This window comes from Brachyistius frenatus, unplaced genomic scaffold (assembly GCF_029030835.1).
Source record: "Brachyistius frenatus isolate BFR_SWC_R1_liver_20210118 unplaced genomic scaffold, ASM2903083v1 Contig_381, whole genome shotgun sequence".
NCBI classification, from domain to species: domain Eukaryota; kingdom Metazoa; phylum Chordata; class Actinopteri; family Embiotocidae; genus Brachyistius; species Brachyistius frenatus.
In genome coordinates this window covers 97,501-122,304 of record NW_027210980.1, presented here as the reverse complement: position 1 = coordinate 122,304, position 24,804 = coordinate 97,501, and the positions used below count along the sequence as shown (strand labels likewise).

Sequence of the window (24,804 nt, the reverse complement as noted above, 5' to 3'; positions counted from 1 at the left end):
AAACAACATTAGAAAACACATTTATGCAACTTTAGAAAAGAAAAGTGTCGACATGAACATAAACATTTAAGATTCTACTTTAAAGCGGAGAAAACAGGAAACTCCAACAGACTTTACACGCACTGATGAATTCAAGCTTCTGTCTGCAGGTTCCATCCGGTTCAATTCTGCTTTTATTTCCCTCAAACAGTTTGATCTGCAAAATCTTTTCATTTCCATCTAAACAGTGAAAATAAAAGAAATTTACCTGCGAACCGACGACGTGTCTGAGTCCAGTTGAGCTGAGATGTGACGCACCTTGAAAATACGCGATGACTACTTTCACTTTCGTGTCCTCGAACGTTAGTAAACAAACGGTCGATATTTATCTGCCCTGGTGAGGACTTCCGGTTTGGAGGCTGCAGAAGGGGAAGCTGTAAAAATATAAAAACAACAACACAGCAGCGGTGGGAGGAGTCAGACGTTTTAGAGAAGTAAAAGTACAAACAACTACTATAAAAAAATAAAATAAAAGTCTAATTTAAGTAAAAGTACATAAATACTGTCTGCAAAATGTACTTAAAGTAACAAAAGTAAAAGTACTCTTTATGCAAAATGACCCAGTTTCTTATATTCATCATATATAAATGACCTCATTGATGCCTATTGATCTGAAAATGAACTGCAGCTGTCAGATAAATGCAATAAAGTGGAAGTACAACATAGCAGAGACTAGAAATACTCCACTAAAGTACAAGTACCCTTTAAAATGTACTTGAGTGCAGTATCTGAGTATTTGTACCTGCTTTCTTCAAACTTAACAACAACATAACTTGGTTCCAACCAATCAGCATCCATCAGTGATGTCATCAACCATCAGTGATGTCATCAACCATCAGTGATGTCATCGTTGGTTTGTGAACGTTATGAATCCTCCAGTTCAGATTCTGTCCGTCACCATCTTGCTAGTTCGGAGCAGTTTGGAGCAGGAAGTGACCATATTTGGACGAGCTGGGGGAGGAGCCAGCGGTGGATCTGACCGATCTGATCGGAAACCTGACGATACTACGTCCCGCCCACCGATAGCTGTAACCTGACTGCACCACAGGCCTGTCAATCAAACAGACACGCCCCCAAAACCAGGTCTTCTTGAATCTTCTTTTCTAATGAATGAGGGATTATTTTCAGATGGACCTCCAGAAAACTAAGAAGAAGGAGTGACTTTAGCTAACAACACCGAGATAACTGATGGACACATTTTATTCACTTTGGATTTGATGAGAGAAGTTGAATGGGAGTCTATGGAGCCGGAGGCTTTTTGGAGCCGACCTCTAGTGGCACTCGCTGGTATTGCAGCTGAAGGCCTCATTTTTGAGAAGTGAAAAGTCTGCGAGTATTATCAGAAAAATATACTTAAAGTATGAAAAGTAAAAATGATGCCTGTCTGTTTCAGTGTTGTATTACAGCTGCATTAATGTGCATGAGTTTGCTGTAGTTATTCAAGATTGTGCGAAACTGTGTTTTATCAACTGTTGGGTCGTTTAATCTGCAGTTGTGCTTCATTTCTATGACATCATCACGTGTTTGTCACGTCGCCGTCCTGTAAGAACCACGTATTGCTGAAAAAGTCAACAAAACTCAGAAAAACTTTTTTTGTTTTTTGTTTTAGTTCTTATAAATAGTTTAAACAGGAACATTTCATCGTAGTTTGTCAACAACAACAACAACGACAAAAGTAAATATATTTATTCAAACTGTCAGGTAACAACATCAAACGCCCCTCCGAAAATAAAATAAAAGCAAATAAATAATGATAAAACAAAACAATCAAAACTATGTTCAATATTTAAAAATTAAATAACAAATTAGAAAAATAACCTTTATAATAAATACAAACTCAAATATTTGTTGCTGTTGTTGATATCTGGTACAGTTTTTTTTTTTTTTTACAGGAAATCAAAGCGCTTTTATTTTGAAAAGCAGGAAATGTGACGTGTTTTTTCCGTGGTGCTTGACAGCTGGTTCCATCATAAGGCGGGATCAGCTGATGGGAACTGAGTCACCACTTCCCGGACAGCATGTAACCTCAGCAGAGCCGCGTTCACTTCGGTTCAGAGAAAACAGTCAAACCTGGATTCTGTTGTGAGTCCAGTAGAATCCGGTTCTACTGGTTCCGAGCTGCGGAGGCGGGAAACAGGTACGACCGGATTTATTCACCGATTTATTCCTGAAAACGCAGAAACGTCAGACACACGTCAGTTTTCTTAAGTTGATGGAGAGAAGATGCTGGTTCAGGATTTTCTGTTTGGATCGATAACAGGAATTAAAACATGTGATCAGAAATTAAAACGTGATCAGAGAGTTTAATTCTCTGAATCTTCAGTCCGAGATAAAAAAAAAAAAAGAAGAAAAAAAAGAAAATAAGACAGGAAAAGAGCCTTTTTTCCTCTGAGAGCTACTTTAACAAAATAAAAGTGTCCGTGAGCTCCTCGTGTTCAGTAACATTTATTTCACATAGCTGAGCTCCACTCAAACAGCTGAGTCGGCTTCTTTTAAACACACATTCAGTCTGAATTCTGTGTATTTATTTGTTTTCAGTTAAAGAGAGGAACGTAAAAATAATGATAAAATAATAATAATGTGGTCCAGCTGAAAACATTGTACTTATTGAGCAGCCCTGTGAGAGTCTCTGCTGTGTTTCTGTCCTCTGATCTCTGTGTGTCAGTCAGCTGTGACTGTAGGGGGAGGAGCTTAACGTAAAACTACACACCAGTGATTGGTTGTTTTATTGTGGGAGGATTTGGAACTAATCACATTCAGGCAAAATCCAGCCGGTAAAAATGTTTGGTCCCGATGTTTCTAAAAGATTTACAGTATATTAATAACAACAATAATAATAATAATAATAATAATAATAACAATAATGATAACATTAATAATAATAATAACAACAATAATAATAATGATGGTCATAAAGCTTGTTAACTGTGATGTCTCTCCTCCCGTCCAACAGACTCGTCCTCTGCGGGGGACCTCTAAGAAACCACGTTGAAGATGTCTATTACCGGCCGAGGCTCCGCCCCCGTCCTCCCGCTGCAGCTGAACCCGGCCAACGTTCCCGCCCTGGAGATCAAACTGGGAGCGCTGGCGGTCCTGCTGTCCGTCACGCTGTCCGTCACGCTGCTGTTCGGACTGGCCCCCCTCTGCATCGTCCGGAGGGGGGGGCGCTGCAGCGTGGACCCAGGTAGACCCGGTCTCTGTTGGGAGGGGGGAGAGGGGCTGCAGTGTGGACCCAGGTAGACCCGGTCTCTGTTGGGAGGGGGGGGGGCTGCAGCGTGGACCTCGGTAGACCCGGTCTCTGTTTCATTCATTCTAATACATCAGAATATGAACTGTGTTTGTTCTTCATGCTGCTCCTCTTCCTCTTCCACCTCCTCCTCTTCCTCCTCAGACCTTCATCGTCGTCGTCTCCTCAGCCTGATCAGCTGTTTTGCTGGAGGAGTCTTTCTGGCAACGTGTCTTCTGGACCTGCTGCCGGACTTCCTGCAGAACATCACGGAGGCCTTCAGCAGCGCCGGCATCACGGTCAGAACCAGACGCATCCTCCATGACATGACAGGGTTTCTTGTACTGATGAAGATGTGTGCTCCTCCTCCTCCTCCTGCTCCTCCTCCTCTTCTTCCTCCTCCTCCTCCTCTTCTTCCTCCCCTCCTCCTCTTCTTCCTCCTCCTCCTCCCCCTCCTCCTCCCCCTCCTCTTCTTCCTCCCCCTCCTCCTGCTCCTCCTCCTCTTCTTCCTCCCCCTCCTCCTGCTCCTCCTCCTCTTCTTCCTCCTCCTCCTCCTCCTTCTCCTCTTCTTCCTCCTCCTTCTCCTCCTGCTCCTCCTCCTCTTCTTCCTCCCCACCTCCTCCTCCCCCTCTTCCTCTTCTTCCTCCTCCCCCTCCTCCTCTTCTTCCTCCTCCTCCTCCTCCCCCTCCTCCTCCCCTTCCTCTTCTTCCTCCCCCTCCTCCTCCTCCTGCTCCTCCTCCTCTTCTTCCTCCTCCTCCTCCTTCTCCTCTTCTTCCTCCCCCACCTCCTCCTGCTCCTCCTCCTCTTCTTCCTCCTCCTCCTCCTTCTCTTCCTGCTCCTCCTCCTCTTCTTCCTCCCCCTCCTCCTCCTCCTCCTCACAGCTCCAGTTCCCTCTGCCGGAGTTCATCATGGCGATGGGGTTCTTCCTGGTTCTGGTTCTGGAGCAGGTGGTTCTGGCCTCCAGGGACCGGACCTCGTCCCTGGTGGAGGAGCGGCGGGCGCTGCTGGTGGACTCTAGCGTGCAGTCGGAGGGGAGGAGGTGGGCGGAGTCAGAGGCGGGGCGGAGGAGGAGCTGGGCGGAGTCAGACAGCCACCTCCCCGTGGACGTCGCCGCCTCCCAGTCGGCGCTGCGCGCCTTCGTCCTGGTGTTCTCGCTGTCGCTGCACTCGGTGTTCGAGGGCCTGGGGGCGGGGCTGCTGGAGGAGGGGGCGGAGCTTCTGGAGGTCTGCCTGGCGCTGATGATCCACAAGAGCATCGTCTCCTTCAGCCTGACCTTCAAGCTGTCTCAGGGCCGGCTGCGGCGCTCCGTGGTGGTCGGCTGCCTGCTGCTGTTCGCCGCCATGACGCCGCTGGGCGTCGGCCTGGGCGTCGCCCTCACCGAGACGCGGACGTCGCCGCGGCACCGGCTGGCCCGCTGCACGCTGGAGGGGCTGGCGGTCGGGACCTTCGTCTACATCACCTTCATGGAGATCCTGCCGCACGAGCTCGGCTCCGCCCGCCACCGCATCCCCAAGGTGGCGGCGCTGCTGATGGGCTTCGCCGTGGTCACCGCCGTGCTCTTCATCAAACTGTAACCACGGCAACGCAGCCAGACCTCACACAGGTCACAGCGGGCTCCGTTTTTATTTCCGTCACGTCCTCAGAAGTTCAACATTTATGAATTCATATTATTCAAACTATAATATTCAAAGTCTGCTCCGGATATTTTTTATATTCATGTGGGAATACTTCATTTTTTATTTCACACCAGCGTCCATTCATTTTCTGCTCGTTTTAACAGGATGTGATGAACTGAAATGTGCTGCTGGTGTTTCATTCAAAAGTATTTTTGTAATTTTAATCGTTGTGTGAAATCTGTTTTGTATTTTGATGATTCAGCAGAGATTCAAACATAAAAGAACTTTTCACATCAAAAACTCTCTGAGACAGTTTGGTACTTTCAAAATAAGAGTTTCAAAGCTCACAAGGTTCATGTTGACATATTAAAACTGCTGTCAGTCTGGAAAATATTACTCATAATTCCCCAGAATGTCTTTAATTAAGAAAATGTGAAAGTAATGATGTGTTTGTAACTTTAACAGAAGAGGAAAAACATTTATTTTAGAAACATCAGTTTTGACTCTGGCTCAAAATGATGGAATATATTTTTCATTGCAACAGTTTAATAAACTTTTAACAATATAACTGAGATGAGATGAAATGTTATTTTATTTTTTATCGTATAAACCATGTCAAACTTATTGATTCTTTGAGCCATAGAAAATATTTGTATAATTTATTATCTCCACCGGCATCAGCTGTTATTAAATTCAACAATTTTACAAACCTCTGTATTTAAAGCTCAATAACTCTCTTGACATGAAATGTAAAGACATAAATTCATACATTTGATGACCTTTGACCTCTGAAGGTGGAGCAGGTGGAGAGAGGAAAAGTGCCTCATGTGTTCCTCTGTGTGCAGCAGCTGGACTCCGCCGGCAGGTGGCGCCCTGCTGCTTTTGTGCCAACGATCACAGCTCGTCTGTGTCCGACAAGATGACTCACTCCGTCGGCTTCAACTGCCTGCGCGAGTGGGCGGTCACACACTCCGCCCACGCGCCCTGTTCTTACATGACCCCACGCGCTCGCCAGCGCAGAAGCTGTTACCATGGAAACCGGCACAAACACCTCCTCCAGGTGTGTTCAGGGTCTTTTGGGATTCATTTATTCTTTCATTTATTCTTTCATTTATTCTTTCATTTATTCTTTCATTTATTCTTTCATTTATTCTTTCATTTATTCTTTCACAATTGTTTCCTTTGATCAAGAATTTGTGACGCCAAAGACAGCAAACAAGAATTTATCTTCACTTTATGTTTATTCATCTTTATAATTAATCTTAAATTTCTATTCGTTACATATTTCTGTTTGTATGATTGTATGTATTATGAGAACAGGTGGAAGAAAATATTAGTTGCAAACTCCCAGTTCTTGAGTTTGTAACTAGTATTTTAATTCTTAAAGTATCTGACAGGTGATTTAATTAAACATGTATATATATATTTATATATTTTAGTGTGTAAAATGTCAGAAAACAGTGAAATAGTATGTGATTTAAAATGTTGTAATTCCTTTGTTTTGTCCGATCAACAGTCAAAGTCACGAAAACAGTGAATTCTGATCATGAAAACAACGGACATCAGCTAAATTAGCCGTGTCATGTCTGGAGTGCTGGCACAATTTTAAATTCATCATTTTTATCTTTAAGTTTTACTTTCAGGTGTTTTATTTTGCAATAATAGTGTAGAAATCGTTGCGCAGGCTTTGCTCGTGTTTCTGGTCCCCAGAAAACAGCTGCGGAGTGAGAGCTCCTCACGGTTCCGCCCCTCTCTGCTGGAAATCATTCCACTACGTCAAGTCGTCCCGTCCGCTCGGTGAAGATGTCTGCGACGGGTACAGGCGGCTGCGGACCCGGACCGGGACCCGCCTCGGGCGCCGGGTCAGGGGCGTCCAACCCCAGAAAGTTCAGCGAGAAGATAGCGCTGCACACCCAGCGGCAGGCCGAGGAGACGGCCGCCTTCCAGGAGGTCATGATGGACATCACCTCGACCAGGGTGAGTCTGAGACGGAGGAGGAGGAGGAGAGTGCCCGGAGGAAGAGAGGCCTTGCCCCGGCGATAACGTGACGGCGCTGCCTCTGCTGGGCGCTCTTGCTCAGATTTGGCGCCTTTATGGTGAAGAGCAGGTGAACGGGACGGAGTCCGCGGGTTTTTGTCAGACGTGCGGGCTCAGCGGAACATGTTGTCGCCTCCTGTTTGTTCATTTCCGATACGTCGTTAGCGCAGTTAGCCTGCGTTAGCCGCCAGGGCTAACTTGGCTTGTTTACTATGTTACGTTGAACGTCGCTCTCTCTGCGCCGAGGACGTCCCGCCGAACTCCATTCAAAAATCTGGCACTTCAGTGAGGCCTTAATCCCACACGTATATTTAACCAGCAGAAACATCCATTATGAACTCAACGTGTGATGTGAATCGTCCTCTGGTTAATTCGGCAGTGAAGTCGTGGTCCATTTCATGGCAGTTAGCGAACTTTTGAAACCAGCACAGCTCTTCTTGTGCAGCTGAAAACGGAAGGCATGAAGTTCGTTCTTTAATTTGGGCTGTGCCGGTTTGAAAATCAGAAACAAATGATACCTAATACGGTCTTAAAGTGTTGTTTCATCTGCTGTAGATTCTTCTCTGAAGATGTTTACTTTATATTGTCATTTCTTCTAACGGAGTCCGGCGCCGGGACGTTTTACTCTGCTCTCTTCTGTCAGCTCGTGGCCCGTCAGCGGTGTATGACGTCATGAAGTGAAGCTTTTTATGTCATCACACACCTGTTGTGAGTAACCGTCGGTCCCAAGGTTTTGCATCGTTCCTGAAGGAAAAAACACAAAACGAAACAAACCCTCAGCCTCCAGCCCGAAGTGACTCGGACGGTCCTGATTGAAGGGTTCATCGAGTCTGAGACTTTTTACAAAGAACTGCAACATCAAATAAAGAAAGCTGCAGAGCCTTTGGAGAGGCGACACAATAAGTTCAGGTCCACCGTCTTTAAACGCAGTCTGCGGGACAAAAACCGCTGCAGTTTTGTGTGTGTGTGTGTGTGTGTGTGTGTGTGTGTGTGTGTGTGTGTCCAGGTGAATGGTGGTACCTGGATCGCCTGGTGGTGTGTTAACTGTGTGGAGTGTGACGTAGGAAAATGTGTGAAGTGTTGACTGGTTCGGTGTTGTTGTTGGTTCATTTCGTCCATCAGATGTTGTTGTTTACCTGTTGTTGTTGTTTACCTGCAGTGATTTCACGTAGTAGTGGCTGATCAGGGGGCAGGATCTGTGGTTATCAAAGTAACTTCAGTACCACGAAGCCTGGTTCACTTCTTACTGGGACGCGTCGCCATGGTAACTGATGCTGCAGAGCTATCCTCGAGTTGGAGACAACAGGTCAGGACATTGAAAAAGTCTGATTCTGCACATCTGTGACCTCATCACATCTTTACTGCAGATTACAACGACTGATGACACTTTAACTTATTACATTACTTCCTGAATGTTTAATTTCTTCTTTTAAATAATCACCTGAATTTATCTGAATCAGATCCAGACCTGATCATCAGTTCTTAGATGAGTGTTTAAGCTTCACAGACTTTTTATAAAAGAGTTCGTAGCTTCAGGTCTGTAAAATAGTTCCGATCCAGAAGTGTCTTCAGCTGCAATACCAGCGAGTGCCACTAGAGGTCGGCTCCAAAAAGCCTCCGGCTCCATAGACTCCCATTCAACTTCTCTCATCAAATCCAAAGTGAATAAAATGTGTCCATCAGTTCTCTCGGTGTTGTTAGCTAAAGTCACTCCTTCTTCTTAGTTTTCTGGAGGTCCATCTGAAAATAATCCCTCATTCATTAGAAAAGAAGATTCAAGAAGACCTGTTTTTGGGGGCGTGTCTGTTTGATTGACAGGCCTGTGGTGCAGTCAGGTTACAGCTATCGGTGGGCGGGACGTAGTATCGTCAGGTTTCCGATCAGATCGGTCAGATCCACCGCTGGCTCCTCCCCCAGCTCGTCCAAATATGGTCACTTCCTGCTCCAAACCGCTCCGAACTAGCAAAGATGGTGACAGACAGAATCTGAACTGGAGGATTCATAACGTTCACAAACCAACGATGACATCACTGATGGATGATGACATCACTGATGGTCCTTAAATTTGCGGCTCGTTTCATTTGTTTCTTATCCTGATCATTAAACTACATAATTGATCAGTGATCAGTGTGTTGGAATGAAAAACACTTCCTCCTTCATTTACTGACACACACACACACACACACACACACACACACACACACACACACACACACACACACACACACACACACACACACACACACACACACACGCGTGCGCTGCAGCAGGAGTGTGTGTGTGTGTGTGTGTGTGTGTGTGTGTGTGTGTGTGGTCCAATCTGCTGACAGCATCAGGGTGTGTGAGCTGCTGCTCAGTATTGATACGTAGCTTCAACAGAAATCAGATCCAGAGTCTGTGAGGAGAGAAACGATCTGTCCGATTGGATCAGAGGGCGAAGATCTGCGTTTTTATTGGCTCAGAGATCAAAGATTTAAAAATCGGACTTTATTCATAAGGTTTAGTTTCTAAAGGATTCAGCTGGTATTATAACAGTCAACAAACTGTTCTGAGGTGTCGGTTCCCCCCCGAGCAGTGATTTGTGGGTCCTCGGGGGGAACCGAGGACCGGGTGCTTCTTGAGGGAGGAACAGACTGATGAGTGAAAGCCTCATCACCGGTACGACGGCGTGGAGGAACCGGCTCGGAGCTCCAACACCGTTCTCAGTCCAACAACAACACACGTGGTTCCACGAAACAAACATGCGGAGGCCGGGAGTGTTTCACACTTCAAACTCAGTCCGACGAAGTGTTTCCTCAGTGTTTGTATTCACTGAGGAAAACCAGACGATTTACAATCCAGCTGCACATCGTGTTCGATACCGATCATATCAGGATCTGTCATCAATTAGTCAGACTGGCTGTGCTGGCTACGCTAACAACAAGGCTAACTACAACTCCACCAAGAACAGGTGGGGTTCACCGGCCCTCTGAGGGAATGATTCTCCTCTCTGGACAATGATTGGCTGGAGGTATGCAGTGTTTCACCAGCCGGCTCCATCTGTCCTGAACTCTGCAAAGATCAGTGAAGTAAAAGAGGGAGGAGCTGATGACGTGATGTCACAGCATCGTGCAGAGTTTTCCTCTGGAGGCGGGGCCAACTGCAGGTGGAGGACTAATCAGCTGCAGAAAGCTCCTCCGTCAGCACTCAGTGACCCGGTTTGAGTTTCCAGCTGCCTCTCTTCAAGTGACGGCTGCAGGATTCTGAATTCAATTGAAGTTTCTGTCGTCTAAATATTTATTAGTGGAGCTTCAGTCTTCTATTAAACACGTTTCAACAGGTCTTTATTCATCACTGGTTTCTCTTCCTTCCTGCTGCTCTGCATCACCTGCTGCTGGAAAAGCTGCAGAATCGTTGTTGCTTAGAAATGAGACTTGACGATTTTAATTAAAACGAATTAAAGGATTTAAAAGTTCTGCGATATTTTCCTGCAGTCTTGCAGCAGCTTCCAGTGACGTTCACGTCGGGCCTCTGCTACGGGGTTTCCCCGGCTTCCTGCAGGGCTGGGTTGCAGGACAATCATTCACAAGGTGGAGGCTGTCGGTCTGACGCAGGTGCATGCTGGGAGTCCAACAGTGAGGACAGGCAGCAGTGGTGCTGCGTTCAGGGACAGAATGTGAAGTGCCGGAGGTGTCAGATATTGTGTTTATTAATTGATTGATTGATTGATTGATTGATTGATTGATTGATTGATTGATTGATACACTGTGTGTATGAAGGACTGTGTTTCGTTCAATGTGAGCTCCACCTGGTGGTCGCAGGATGAACCGCACAGTGTGAGCACAGATTAAACCGTGTAGTGGGAGTAAACAAACCTTCCACTGAGTCCTGATATGATTGATGTCGGTAAAGAACTAATTGATTGATTGATTGATGTTTGATGTTTGTTTAATGTGTCCCGCCAGCTGCAGGCCCAGAAGCTCCGCCTGGCCCGGAGTCAGGGTCCGTACTACGGAGGCTCGCTACCCAACGTCAACCAGATCGGCAGGAACCCGCAGGACTTCCAGGTGAGTGATAACAACCTCGCTCTCACCTCTGATGTCATTTCCTGTTTGACTGGCAGTTATTTGTCACTTAAGTTCTTTAGTTTTGGTTTTGGTTTCTGTTCCTGCTGTCAACGCGCAGCTGTCAACGCAGCTGTCAACGCAGCTGTAAACGCAGCTGTAAACGCAGCTGTAAACACATAGCTGTAAACACATAGCTGTAAACACGCAGCTGTAAACACGCAGCTGTAAACGCAGCTGTAAACGCATAGCTGTAAACACGCAGCTGTAAACACGCAGCTGTAAACGCAGCTGTAAACGCGTAGCTGTAAACACGCAGCTGTAAACACGCAGCTGTAAACGCAGCTGTAAACGCATAGCTGTAAACACGCAGCTGTAAACGCAGCTGTAAACGCATAGCTGTAAACACGCAGCTGTAAACACGCAGCTGTAAACGCAGCTGTAAACGCAGGTGTAAACACGCAGCTGTAAACACGCAGCTGTAAACACGCAGCTGTAAACGCAGCTGTAAACGCAGGTGTAAACACGCAGCTGTAAACACGCAGCTGTAAATGCAGCTGTAAACGCAGGTGTAAACACGCAGCTGTAAACGCGTAGCTGTAAACACGCAGGTGTAAACGCGCAGCTGTAAACGCGCGGCTGTAAACACGCAGCTGTAAGTGCAGCTGTCAACGCGCAGCTGTCAACACGCAGCTGTAAACGCAGCTGTAAACACGCAGCTGTAAACACAGCTGTCAACGCGCAGCTGTAAACGCAGCTGTAAACGCGCAGCTGTAAACACGCAGCTGTAAATGCAGCTGTAAACACGCAGCTGTAAATGCAGCTGTAAACGCGTAGCTGTAAACGCGCAGCTGTAAATGCAGCTGTCAACGCGCAGCTGTCAACACGCAGCTGTAAATGCAGCTGTAAATGCAGCTGTAAACATGCAGCTGTCAACGCAGCTGTCAACACGCAGCTATAAATGCAGCTGTAAACGCAGGTGTAAACGCGCAGCTGTAAACGCGCAGCTGTAAATGCAGCTGTCAACGCGCAGCTGTAAATGCAGCTGTAAATGCAGCTGTAAATGCAGCTGTCAACGCGCTGCGAGTTGTGAGTTTGAACTGGTGCTGTTTCCAGGTCAGACTTTGTGCTGACTCAGCTCCTCACCTCTGAGTCATTCTCTAATGGAAGCTCTTCATCAACACCGCTGCCTCTCCGTCCTCTCGGCCTTCATCTGTCTGAACCGTGCTCCTCTTCCTCGTTTGCCTTCAGAGGTGGAGAGCCGGCGGAGAGATGCTGAGAACAGGAAGTTAATCACAGACTTTCATCGTCACGGCGACACTTTTACGATATCCAGCTGACAAACTTTTTCTCCTTTCAGAGTAGGAGATGATGAGGTAATCCTGTGTGTCTCTGTTTCCTGTCGTCTCCATGATTATCGTACCGATGTCTGCGTCCTCTGCAGGGCTCCTTCCCGTCCTCTCTGGAGTCCAACCGGTCCACTCGGCACCACGGCCTGGTGGAGCGCGTGCAGCGGGACCGCCGCTTCATCTCGCCGGTCCGACCGTACCGCAACCGCCAAGTATCCTTCAGCTATCTGACACATCTAAAGTCTGCTGGTGTCGCGTCCACGTGTCCGTCCGTCTCTTTAGCTTTAAAAACAAAACTCATAAGTATAAAGTTTCATATTTCAAAGGCTCTGTAAGTTCATAAGTACACAAACAGGAGGAGATGAGGGCTTTTTAAGGGACTATTTTCAGCTGCGGATGAATCCTGGTTTGATACTTTAGTGACGAGGCGGTGCGTTAAAAAAGTTCAACGACTTTAACAGGCCGAAACTGATCACCCGATATGGTCCTAAAATAATATCACAACTTGTCTGAGTATTTTATTTAGTTCCTCCAGGAGGGTTTTTTTGTAATTGTTGCAAATTTTCTTCAAAATTGTTGATGTAATTTTAAGGAAGGAGGAAATTATCAAAAATCTTTTCTTTTTTTCAACAACTCCCTGATAAAGAGTAACATGTGCTGACTTCCTGTGATAATAATCCTGCTGCACATCACAGAAATATCTCACCCGTCATGTGTTTTTCTTCCTGTGTTGAACTCAAAGTGATAAAAAGAGTCTAAAGTGACGAATCTTTCCCAAACAGACCGTCTGTGACTGATACAGAAACTAAGAACACATCTGCCTTCAAAATAAGAGCTTTACATGCTTTTTAAATCACATTCATTCAACACTAAAACTAAGTTCAGTCTCTTCTAGCTGGAAGTGGAGAAAACTCATTGAACATGTTCCTCATTCATCATAAGACTACATTACCCACAAACCCCGTCACCTCCTGTTGCTGCTGGTGAGCTGGCAGCAGTTTGTTTTGATGGTGAAGGAGAGGGGGCGGAGCCTAATGATTTTTGGTGATAAAGTTAATTGTATTTTGAAAGGAGACTTTATGTTGTAATACTTTCAGCAAAGGTTCTTGTTCACGATGTTTTTAATGGTAGAATTGCGTGAATTTGCGTTAATTATTGCGATCGTAACATGACGGTAACGACATTCTTGTTGATATGATAAAATACAGAAAAATATTTGATGATACATTTTTTAAAGTTACAAATATTAATAAAATGAAGTGCATTAGAAAGAAGCAGCCGTGTGACTCTGATGAGTGTTAATAGGAAGTCCACCCAGTTTTTGCCTCCGACGACGGCTCAGCAGCTCCGTGTGTTTTCCTGTCAGCTGCGTCTAAATCACAGAACAGTGATCTGCTGTGAGACCTCACAGGCAGATTCTTTTATCTCCTGGAGTTTGCTTCATGTCAGCGAGGCCGTTACATCCGTCGGGACTCAACTCTCTTCCTCTAGTGAGTCGATGATGAAGAGTTATTACGCCCCGAAGACGGCAGTAAAAGTTATTTATCTGTCAAAGATGTTTTCAAAGTCAGTTTTACAGTGTTCCTGAACGCAACACTCTTTATTGATCGTACCTCGTCCTAACCGAACAGACAGGAAGGGATCCGTTGAGCTGTCGAGTTTTAAAGGTCTTAAATGCTCAAATCTAAATAAGCAGGAAACGCAAAACTTCTCACCAACGGCTCTCAGGAAACTAAAGTTTTGGGAAACCCCGAATGTGTTTGTTTTATATTTCAGAGAGAAAAGAGTGAAAAACCAGAAGTGTGAATGAAACTGAAAGCAGAAGTTTGTGTTTCTTTAACCGGCCGTCTCCTCAGGTGGACAGCTCCCTGTATAACTCCGCCTACCTGTCCCCGCCGCCCGACCCCAGCTGGAGAAGGTGCTGTCTGTTAACCCCCTCCCTCGCCCCCTCCCCTGTCTGTCTGTCTCCATGGAGACCAGTCTCCCTGTTTGTTCATTTCCACAGCATCTTGTCTGAGTGTCCTCCTGCTCCCTCTGAAGCCTCTCTGAAGCCTCTGAAACCACCGCAGACAGATCTTATTCATACGGATCGATATCTCAGAAATATCACAGAAAAATCCCCTCCAGGGTTTTATTTTTCTTTGTTTTCAGTCCGTGCAGCACACGACTGCCTCAGAGCCTCGTCTCAGAGACCTCGGAGAGCCGCTGAACATCACAGCTTCAGGAGCTGAAAACAACGAGTCGGAGACAGAAATGAGACAAAAAACATCAACTTTAAAAAAAGAATGAATCATTTCTTCGTGGTCTCAGGAAGTCCCAAAAATACTAAAATAAAAACAGACAGATTGACAGATTGATACTTTCTTCATCCAAACAGGGAAATTCACACGTCCGGCAGCTCACATGAAAAAAATCTGGATCCAAATGACAGAAAAATAAAATAAAAAAGTAAAAGACAAAAAACAAGATAAATCGATCAATAAATAAATAGATTAATTGAAATAAAAAGTACCACTGATGATTATTACACGAAGTAAAACATCAAAGATGCTGTAGCTTTTTTTTTTTTGATGGACAGATTCGTTGTACTCGATGCTTCCTGTGGGCGGGGCTAATGTCAACGACTCAGACCTTTATTTACAACTTATTAGGAGGAAAGGTGACGGTTCAGAAAAGGCGCTATGGCGCCACCTGGTTTAATTATCGTCTCTGTGTAATGGATGTGACTTTACATATCGACTTTGTTTTTCTAAACAGTATTTCGGTGTACAAGTCTGTCTACGACCTACAGGGAATCGTTTCTAGCATCCTGTTGGACGTAGACCTGTTTAATCTATTGGAGGAGCCTTTAACCAATCAGCATTGACCTCCATATGGGCGGAGCCAGGATAGTATTTGGGAAAATGTTGCTTTAAAATTTCGGCTGTCTGGACACAAACCTGATTTCATGCGTGTAATACACCTGTCCGTCCACAAGAGGGCACTGTGTAAAGATGAGTTAATGAATGCCATGTCCTCCGTTAGCGAACTCTCCCGTGTTCCTGCAGACGTCCACGAGGTCGTTTTTGTCTCTAAATCTACCGTAAACATTTGAATGCATCACGGTCCAAAGAAATGTGTTTTTCGTGCCCTCTGGTTTGTTTTCCGAGCTAACGTTGGCACACTGTCGCTGTAGTGGAGCCTAAAAGATCGGTCTTTAAGTTGCGTTACAATATTTTCACACATTTGTAATTAAAAAGTGATTTTAAGTATAATTTTCATAAAGTTTACATACAGAAGCTTTGAAATGTGTCTGTATAGAAACATTAAAGCAGGTGCTCAGAGTCTCGTTTTGTCCTCCAGGATAGCCTCCTAATAATAAGTGATTGAGTCCCCTGCAGCCTCAGGGCGCCCCCCCGATCCTCATCACGAGCTGCCACTGAGGCGTCACAGAGGTTTTCATGGACCTGCTGTTGCACTAATTCCAGTCGACTAACAGGAAGCTGAACTCTGCTGCCCCTCCTCTTCTTCTGGGAATCCGCCTCGTTTCCTTTCTTTACGGCTTTCTTCTTCTTCTTCTGCTTTCTGCGACGCTCCCGTTGTTTTTTTCATTTTGCCTGCGTTTTCTTTGGTTTCCTTCTAACAAGACAACAAAGAAACCTTCAGAGAGAGACTGGCCTCGGTCCACCGCCACCGCAGATCAACTGCACAACAAACACCGGCTTTTCTAAAGTCGGACACGTACACGCTGCTCAGGTTCGACGCTTCCGGCTGGCAAACTCAGAAAAACGTGTCGGATAGGTGGCGATCAATTCTTCTGGGGTGCGTTTGGAGTTTGTCTGTAATTCCCAACCTGAACCGTCAGACCCGATCACGTCAGTTCAGATTCTTGAATTATTCCAGCGGGTCTGAGAGGGTTGGGCTCTGCGCAGCAGTGTATCAGTGAACTGTGCGAGGGGGCGGGACCTCTTCCACAGCTGTGAGTCTGATAAGTAGGAAACAGTTTTTATCCAGGAAACAGCTGATTTATAGCCACCAGGTCAGTCTGCAGGAAATACCTCTACTTTAAGCCTGGTTTTAGACTAGTTTTAAGTGGTTTTAGAATAGTTTTAGAGTGGTTTTAGAATGGTTTTAGACTGTTTTAAGTGGTTTTGGACTGGTTTTAAGTGGTTTTAGACTAGTTTTAAGTGGTTTTAGAATGGTTTTGGACTGTTTTAAGTGGTTTTAGACTGGTTTTAAGTGGTTTTAGACTAGTTTTAAGTGATTTTAGACTGGTTTTAAGTGGTTTTAGAATGGTTTTAAGTGGTTTTAGAATGGTTTTAGACTGTTTTAAGTGGTTTTAGACTGGTTTTAAGTGGTTTTAGACTAGTTTTAAGTGATTTTAGACTGGTTTTAAGTGGTTTTAGAATGGTTTTAAGTGGTTTTAGACTGTTTTAAGTGGTTTTAGATTGGTTTTAGACTGTTTTAAGTGGTTTTGGACTGGTTTTAAGTGGTTTTAGACTAGTTTTAAGTGGTTTTAGAATGGTTTTGGACTGTTTTCAGTGGTTTTAGACTGGTTTTAAGTGGTTTTAGAATGGTTTTAAGTGGTTTTAGAATGGTTTTAGACTGTTTTAAGTGGTTTTAGACTGGTTTTAGACTGTTTTAAGTGGTTTTAGACTGGTTTTAAGACTGTCAGTCAGTTCTCTTCTTCTGCTGTGTTTGTTCCAACTGCAGGTTAAACATCTGGATATATTGCATTTTTAAAATGAGTATTAACAAATACCAAATCCAGCTGTTTGGAGAAAAAATATTTTAATGTTGGAATAACTTGCTATTTATTAAAAAGTTAAAAGAAGAATAGTTAGTTTCAGTTGAGTTCGACACACTGAAACTTTTGTTATTTGATTAAAATAAAAAAAGAGAACAAACTGGGTTTTGTGGGTCAAACTGAGATTTTTATAGACCAATAAAAACGTATCTGACAGATGAATCGCTAGTTTTCCTTGTTAAATAAAGTTTCCAGGGTTTCTTTTTGATGTCGTTGTATCAGAAGTATCCGATCAGCAGATATTGATCTTCCTGGATTAGGGTTGACTGCCAGCCTCCCTCTGTCCTCCGCTCGCTTCCTCCATCTTCCTCCTTCCTCGGCTTGCATTTGCTTTCCGAGCCAGTGCTCTTCTTCTTCTTCTTCTTCTTCTTCGTTTCCCCCGTTTTTGTTTTTTTCCCTTTCGATTGCTCCTTGGAGGAAAAATAACATTGTTGTTCTTGTCGATCACAAAAAGGAATTGGTCTGGAAACTTCCCCGGGGATAAAAGCCAGTTGTTTCGTCTCCCCACCACTGCACTCAACAGGTGAATCCTCCTCTTCCTCTCCCTCCTCTTCCTCCCTTTACTTCCTCCAGCTCCCACTCTGACTGTGGAAGTCTTGGACAGAATAAGAGTGTGTGGTTGGAAATGACTTTCGGACATGGCTTCCTTCCTGTTGTCTGTTTCATTTGTTATATCCTTCCTCGTCTCTCATTTTCACTTCCATCCTTCATCTCCCACTCGATCCGCCTTTCTTACGTTGTTCTGTGTTATTTAGCTTCTATTTATTTCCTCTCTGAAAGTCACTTCAGGTCGTCACTTCTTGGCTCTCTGCTGCTGAATCCAACCAGAAGCAGCTGTTCTGTTGATGCTGCAGAGTTTGGATATATGTGGAGTGGTTGTATATCTCAGAGGATTCGTACAGTATGATGAAATTCAAAACTTTATCTGGACAGAAACATCATAAAAAACAGATATAAAACCCTGTTTCCAAAAAAGTTGGGACGCTGTGTAAAATGTAAATAAAAACAGAATTCAATGATTTTCAAATCACATAAACTCGTATTTAATTGAAAAAAGACCAAAGACAACATATCAGAGGTTGGAACTGAATAATTTGTTTTGTTTTATCAAAAATATAAACTCATTTTGAATTTGATGGCAGCAACACTTCTCAAAAAAGTTGGGGACTGCGTTCACAGACGATGGTTTTCAGAAGTGTTCCTGAGCCCATAAAGTGATTTCCACTTCAGAATTGTGTCTGTTTTGATGCAGTGCTGCCTGAGGGCATAATGACCAACCAGGATCATGTTCACCACTGAGCTGCATCAAGTCTTCTTTTAACAACACTCTGGAAACGTTGGGGAACTGAGGAGAACAGTTTCTGGAGTTTTGAAAGTGAAATGTGGTCCCATTCCTGCCTGATAGAGGATTCCAGCTGCTCAACAGTTCAGGGTCTCCTTTGTTGTATTGTTCATGTCCTGATGCTCCAGATGTTTTCAATGATTGACAGGTCTGGACTGCAGGAGGCCAGTTTATCAGCGGACTCTTCTACTAGAGAACCATGCTGTTGGAATACGTGCAGAATGTGGTTGGACGTTGTTCTGCTGAAATAAACAAGACCTTCCCTGAAAGAGACATTGTCTGGATGGCAGCATATGTTGCTCCAAAACCTGAATATCTCATTCAGCATTAATGCTTCCTTCCAGATGTTCAAGCTACCCATGCCATGTGCACTAATGCATCCTGTACCATCACAGATGCTGGCTTTAGAACTGAGCTGATAACAAGCTGGATGGTCCCTCTCCTCTTTAACCTGGAGGAAGAGGAACAGTTTTAGTTGGTGTTTCAGTTGTTCTGCTGTGTTTTTCTTGATAAATCTCTGTGTTACAGAGTGAAGACTCAGCTGACCTTCATCCCCCCGCCCTCCCTCTCTCTCTTCATCTTTGTAACACTGAGTGTGTCTCCCCCCCTTCCCCTCCTCTCTCAGGACCAACTCCGACTCAGCCCTCCACACCAGCGTGATGAACCCTCCCACAGGAGACCCCTTCACCACGGGGGGTCTCACCCTCACCCCCCAGAGCTCCAGGCGCTCCGGTGAGGCTGCTCACAAAACAAAAACACACTGACACAACCACAGTCATGTTCACATCCAGAGAAACAATCAGACTTCAGGTAGAAAAGAATCTTGCGGCTTCAGTTCGGTGTGAGAGCCTGAAGGTAGCAGCAGCAGCGGTTAGATACGAGGACGTCATGCTCTCAGACTGGAGATGTGGTCTGACCAGAGATGTCTACGTCACGAGGACGAATTTAAAATCAGCTGCAGCTCCTTCTGGTCGCCAAACACATCCAGAGAGTCGTTCTATAATCTCACTTCTTACATCCAGGGAGGGAAAAGCTCTACAGGAATGAACCCTGGAAAAAACATGGAAGTAAAAAATTCTGTCTGTCTGTCCATCTGTCTGTCTGCAGGTCAGAGCGACGGAGAAGGAAGAAGAAGTGAGTTCAACATTTTCAAACAATCTGTCCAGTTCTCGTGAGCTCATTATCTCAGTGACACCTTCAGAGAATTTCTTCAAATTTGGCACAAATGTTCAATTGTACTCAATAAAGCACTGATCAGAATTTGTTGTTTGTTGTTCTGTCCCTCAGTGTTTCCGTACCCGGTTCCTCCCATCGAGGAGAATGTGCTGGATGAAGGGAAGCTGCTGAAACCGTGGGACACCAAGAAGGCACGTTATTTATTCCTGTTTCATTCTCCTATTTTTATCTTTTTTATCGACTGCTGTAAAGTTTCAGTTCAACAGCAGAATTGTGTAAATACGTTGGAAAAAAACCTGAAACGCATGATTTCATCTTGAATTTAAAGAACGTTGAGTGTGGAGAGATTTAATGTGCTCCAACAAGTTAATCAGGTCAAATTGTATATTTCTGTTTGCAGCTGCCCTTGTTGTCGTCCCGACCGAAGTCGTGTGAAGTCCCCGGCATCAAGTGAGTCTCAGTTACACCTCTGAACACACACATCGACATGTCGCAACCACTTCCTCCTTGTTCGTTTGGTGTGGCCTTAAATGGGATGAAGCGTAGATTCAGACGGGGTCCTTCAGGCAGTGATCCGGCCCTCCGCTCATCCTGATGCTTCTGTTTAACTGGAAAATCTAAATGAAATGTTTGTCCTGAGGGGAGTTACAGCTTTGAAATGATGAAGACTGATGTTTAATGACATGGAAGTGGAATCAGGCTCTGAATGATGTCACCTCTAACCCCGCCCCTTTTCAGCATCTTCACGTCCCCGGAGCAGCCGTCAGCGCCGGCCCACGGCGTCCCCTCTGCCCTCAACACCGGCGGCTCGCTGCCCGACCTCTCCAGCCTCCACTTCCCCTCGCCGCTGCCCACGCCGCTGGACCAGGACGAGCCCGGCTACCCAGGATCCTCCTCTCTGAGCGGAGGCAGCAGCACGGGGAACCTGGCCTCCACCCTCACGCAGCTGGGCATCAACACCGCCGGCGGAGGCAACGGCAGCTTCCACCACCCGACGCCAGGTACCATAGTTCACTGATTAAAACTGAAGGTTATCAAAGGAAGTCTGTGGGTGAGATGAAACATGGGGGATGTACGGCTCTCTAAATTTAACCTCAGAGAAGGAGGGAGGAAGTGCAGACGGAAAATAATGCAGCAGTATTTTATCATCTGTGAGGTGAACGAACCAACCGCAGGCAGGAAGAGGCTGTCAGCTCAACCTCCGGAGGCTCCGCCCCTCTACGAGGCCGAGCTGGAACCTTCAGCTTTTATTTTGAAAGACTTTCAGCCGTTATATAGCCAGAGGAATTACGTTTTCAGATCGACTGATGAAGAGATTAGACTTTTGGTAGCCAAAGGTCAGAGGTCACGGTCTGCAACCTCACATCCGTCCCGTCCGTCAGTCCTACTCTTTTACATTATTACATTACATTTCATTTATCTGACGCTTTTATCCAAAGCGACTTACAATAAGTTCATTTCAACCATGAGGGTTCAAAACCAGAACAACAAGAATCAAGAAAATATAATTTCTTCCAGAAAGACAAACTACAAAGTTCTATCAGTAAGTTCTATTTTAAGATACTAAAGTTCTGCTGTTCAAGGTAAAGGAGGAGGAGGTGTGTTTTTAGTTTGTGGTGGAAGATGTTCAGAGTTTCTGCTGTCCTGATGCCATTGGGGAGCTCATTCTACCATTTAGGAGCCAGGACAGCAAACAGTCGTGATTTTGTAGAGAGTTTAACTCAGTGAGGAGCAACAAGCTGATTGGTAGACGCAGAGTGGAGGGAGGGGGCTCGTGGTTGCGACATCTCAAGAACGCCTCGAGGGAATTTGTCTTCAAAGTTGGTTCAAAGATGACCTGATAACAACTTCAAAGTTCAAAGTGACCTATATTTCTTGGTTCTGGTTTGATATTTCTTGGTTCTAGTTTGATATTTCTTGGTTCTAGTTTGATATTTCTTGGTTCTGGTTTGATATTTCTTGGTTCTAGTTTGATATTTCTTGGTTCTAGTTTGATATTTCTTGGTTCTGGTTTGATATTTCTTGGTTCTAGTTTGATATTTCTTGGTTCTAGTTTGATATTTCTTGATTCTGATTTGATATTTCTTGATTCTGATTTGATATTTCTTGTTTCTGGTTTGATATTTCTTGGTTCTGGTTTCTGTTTAGAGACTGAAGTTATGGGATGTTTTCTGCGATCGCAGATCTCCTCGACACGTCGCAAGTTTTCTGTCCTGCGTCTGGCTGCTGTTTTTAATTCTGAACCAGGTCAGAAAGTAGACGTGAGCTGCAGCTTGTAGATGAACCTGACCTACTGAGTGGATATAAAAAGAACCGTGGGGGTGGAGGGTATGTGGGTGGGGGAGGGGGGTTCACCTGCTCTGATCACCTGGGGAGCAGCTCAGGTGAAAACAGGCCGCTTTGTCTCTGCGGGGTCGATTCCCCGAACATGCGCTCCACTTGGAGGTGAAGCTGCTGCTTTGACTGAGAACGAGTTTCAGGTCCAAAACAACAACAACAACAACATGTTTGTTGTCGCGTGTCGGTGCGTTCACAGTTCTTTCAGTAACTGCAGTGAACATCGAAGGTGGAGAAACTGAACGAGGTGTCCACAAACTTCGGGCTGTATGAATCTCTCACATCGATGCATTCTTTATTTGTTTTCTTATTTTGTGCTTGTTGCGATGAAACATGTTTGTTATTTGTCTCTCACGGTGTCTGAGGATCCTTAAAAATCACTGTGAAGTCAATAAAAGCTTTAAAGGTCTTGAAATGAGATGAATGTTTTTTTTAAAGACACATCAACCTGTTCTAGAAGTTATAAAGTGCTGAACATGTCGTTAATAAAGCCGTAGAGATGATGTTTCCTGTCTCTGTTCTCTCTGTTGATGTTGAGAATGTGTTCATGTTCTCCTCAGGACTCCTGGCGTCTCTACAGAGCACGCTCAGTAACCCCTCCCTGCAGTCGTCGCTAAGCAACCCCAACATCCAGTCGTCGCTCAGCAGCCACTCCTTCTCCAACTCCCTGAGCTCCGCCTCCCTGCACTCGTCGCTGAGCAACCCCTCACTGCAGTCATCCCTCAGCTCCTCCCCCTCGCTGCAGTCGTCCCTCAGCAGCCAATCGCTGCACTCGTCCCTCAGCAACTCGTCCCTGCAGTCGGCGTCCAGCGGCAACCCGAGCTACAGCAGCGGGGTGGGCGGGTCCAGCTCCTGCTCCTCCTCCTCCTACTCGCCGCTGCTCGGCGGGCAGGGCCAGCCGTCGCTCAGCACGTCGCCGCGGAGACGAGCCCAGCTGTCGCCGCTCATCCTGCCCATGGGGGCGGAGTCGAGGAGGCATCACTCCAAGCAGTTCTCCCCCACCATCTCCCCCACGCTGTCCTCCATCACACAGGTAAACCAATCAGGCAGCAGTCACATGACATCGGGGTGTCAGGTTACGATGAAACTTCCTCAGAGGTCTTAATTGATCACATTGGATAGTTTTATTGATAAATTATTATTTAGTTTCATTTCCAGAAAGTATCTTTGAATTTAAGACGAGTGTTTTCAGTCTGTCAGGTGCTGCTAACGTCCTCCTCTGTCCGCAGGGCGTTCCTCTGGACACCAGCAAGCTGCCTCTGGACCAGCGGCTTCCTCCGTACCCGCTCAGCCAGACGCACCAGCACCAGCAGGGCCAGCAGCCCCCCCCGCTGGCTCAGCACCACCACCAACAGCTGCACCGCCTCCAGCAGCCGAGGCCCAACGCCCAGCAGCAGCAATCCATGCAGCAGCAGCAGCAGGAGCAGCAGTCCATGCAGCAACAGTCCATGCAGCAGCAGCAGTCAATGCAGCAGCAGCAGTCAATGCAGCAGCAGCAGTCAATGCAGCAGCAGGAGCAGCAGTCCATGCAGCAACAGTCCATGCAGCAGCAACAGTCCATGCAGCAGCAACAGTCCATGCAGCAGCAACAGTCCATGCAGCAGCAGCAGTCCATGCAGCAGCAGCACCAGCAAACCATGCAGCAGCTCCATTTGCAGAACCTTCGCAACCATCACATGCAGCAGCAGCAGTCCATGCAACAGCATTTTGGAACGGTACGTCGCTGCCTGAACGGAGACGTGTTGACCGGTGTATGTGTGTGTGTGTGTGTGTGTGTGTGTGTGTGTGTGTGTGTGTGTGTGTGTGTGTGTGTGTGTGTGTGTGTGTGTGTGTGTGTGTGTGCGTGTGTGTGTGTGTGTGTGTGTGTGTGTGTGTGCGTGTGTGTGTGTGTGTGTGCGTGTGTGTGTGTGTTGACCGGTGTGTGTTTGCCTGCAGCAGCAGAGGCCTCTGGGACCGCAGGGGAAGAACGAGAGCGTGTTGGACCCGTCCTCTCTGTGCCACGTCAAACAGGAGGCGGAGCAGCAGGCGGAGCAGCAGCGGGCCGGCGGGCTTCAACAGCACCAACACATCAGCCCCAGCCTGACCTCCGACCTCTACAATGTGAGGCTCCGCCCTTTCTCTCGTTTGCGTGTCTAACCGGTTAAATGCGTCCTGGTTTATTTCCTACGCTGCAGACACAGTTCAGGCATTTTGCTGTTTTAGTCGTTAAATAAACTTGATGGGATGGTTGATGACTGCTGATTGGACGGACCGGTTCCTCTGATGTGCAGCTGTGTCAGACTGAGGATCTGCTCGCTCTCATCAAGAAGATGCTGCAGCTCCACTTCACCACTTTAACGAGCAGCTTCGGCCTGTTTTCTACAGGAAGTCTGTCTCCGTGTTCAGTCAGACGTGATGTTTTCTTGTTGTGATGATGTCACACGTTCAGACCAGTAATAACTCGGTGAAGTGTGTGTGAGGATAACAAACTGAAGTCTTTATGTTCCCGATGAACTGTTTGGACTCTCGTCTAATCTGATGTCGTACAGTCGGTGAAAACGTTGACTCTATTTGAGCTGAGGACAGCTGGAGTCATTTCAAAATAAAAGCCACTTCATCTGACCGACTTGTTGTTGTTGTTTTTCCCAGGATGCCTTGTTCAGCTCTCTGCTGGATGACCCGTACCTGAGTCTGCAGCTAACGGGGAAAACTAGCCATCAGGTAACTAGGTCACATGATGTCATCTGTAAATAGTGGGAGGAGCTAAAGGTGATGTCACACACAAAATACTGAAGCTACTTAAAGACGATGTTTCAAGCTGTTTGTGTTCATCTCTGAAACCCTCCAGACCATAAACGGTGTATGAAAGTGGGC

At 45.9% G+C, this 24,804-nt stretch overlaps 2 protein-coding genes across 4 annotated transcripts in view; both read left to right on the top strand.

The window, feature by feature from the left end:
* The first annotated feature begins 2,006 nt into the window (after nt 1–2,006).
* On the top strand, nt 2,007–5,561 carry LOC138636510 (zinc transporter ZIP1-like). The gene is made up of 4 exons (XM_069724559.1): nt 2,007–2,176; nt 2,993–3,223; nt 3,431–3,564; nt 4,147–5,561. The coding sequence occupies exons 2-4, from the start codon at nt 3,034–3,036 to the stop codon at nt 4,837–4,839; spliced, it is 1,017 nt and encodes a 338-aa protein (XP_069580660.1). The 5' UTR covers nt 2,007–2,176; nt 2,993–3,033; the 3' UTR covers nt 4,840–5,561.
* Nucleotides 5,562–6,534: 973 nt separating this feature from the next.
* Nucleotides 6,535–24,804, top strand: part of LOC138636506 (CREB-regulated transcription coactivator 2) — a 19,741-nt gene continuing 1,471 nt past the window's right edge. The window contains exons 1-14 of one of the 3 annotated variants that reach the window (XM_069724553.1): nt 6,535–6,858; nt 10,863–10,964; nt 12,406–12,522; nt 14,167–14,228; nt 17,551–17,619; nt 19,064–19,170; nt 19,546–19,572; nt 19,726–19,805; nt 20,015–20,064; nt 20,353–20,615; nt 22,512–22,984; nt 23,181–23,666; nt 23,890–24,051; nt 24,580–24,651. In XM_069724553.1, the coding sequence (XP_069580654.1) occupies nt 6,685–6,858; nt 10,863–10,964; nt 12,406–12,522; nt 14,167–14,228; nt 17,551–17,619; nt 19,064–19,170; nt 19,546–19,572; nt 19,726–19,805; nt 20,015–20,064; nt 20,353–20,615; nt 22,512–22,984; nt 23,181–23,666; nt 23,890–24,051; nt 24,580–24,651 (2,244 nt within the window). In that variant the 5' untranslated portion in view covers nt 6,535–6,684. Of the gene's footprint in view, nt 6,859–10,862; nt 10,965–12,405; nt 12,523–14,166; nt 14,229–17,550; nt 17,620–19,063; nt 19,171–19,545; nt 19,573–19,725; nt 19,806–20,014; nt 20,065–20,352; nt 20,616–22,511; nt 22,985–23,180; nt 23,667–23,886; nt 24,052–24,579; nt 24,652–24,804 lie in introns of all 3 variants that reach the window. The other 2 variants (XM_069724551.1, XM_069724554.1) reach the window with 2 other exon arrangements.

What these genes read in the sequence shown, in the direction of transcription:
- LOC138636510 (XM_069724559.1), top strand. Translation starts at nt 3,034, where the DNA reads ATGTCTATTACCGGCCGAGGCTCCGCCCCCGTCCTCCCGCTGCAGCTG. An exon ending in GCGCTGCAGCGTGGACCCAG is followed by an intron (nt 3,224 to 3,430) that starts GTAGACCCGGTC and finishes CTTCCTCCTCAG; the next exon opens with ACCTTCATCGTCGTCGTCTC. An exon ending in TCAGCAGCGCCGGCATCACG is followed by an intron (nt 3,565 to 4,146) that starts GTCAGAACCAGA and finishes TCCTCCTCACAG; the next exon opens with CTCCAGTTCCCTCTGCCGGA.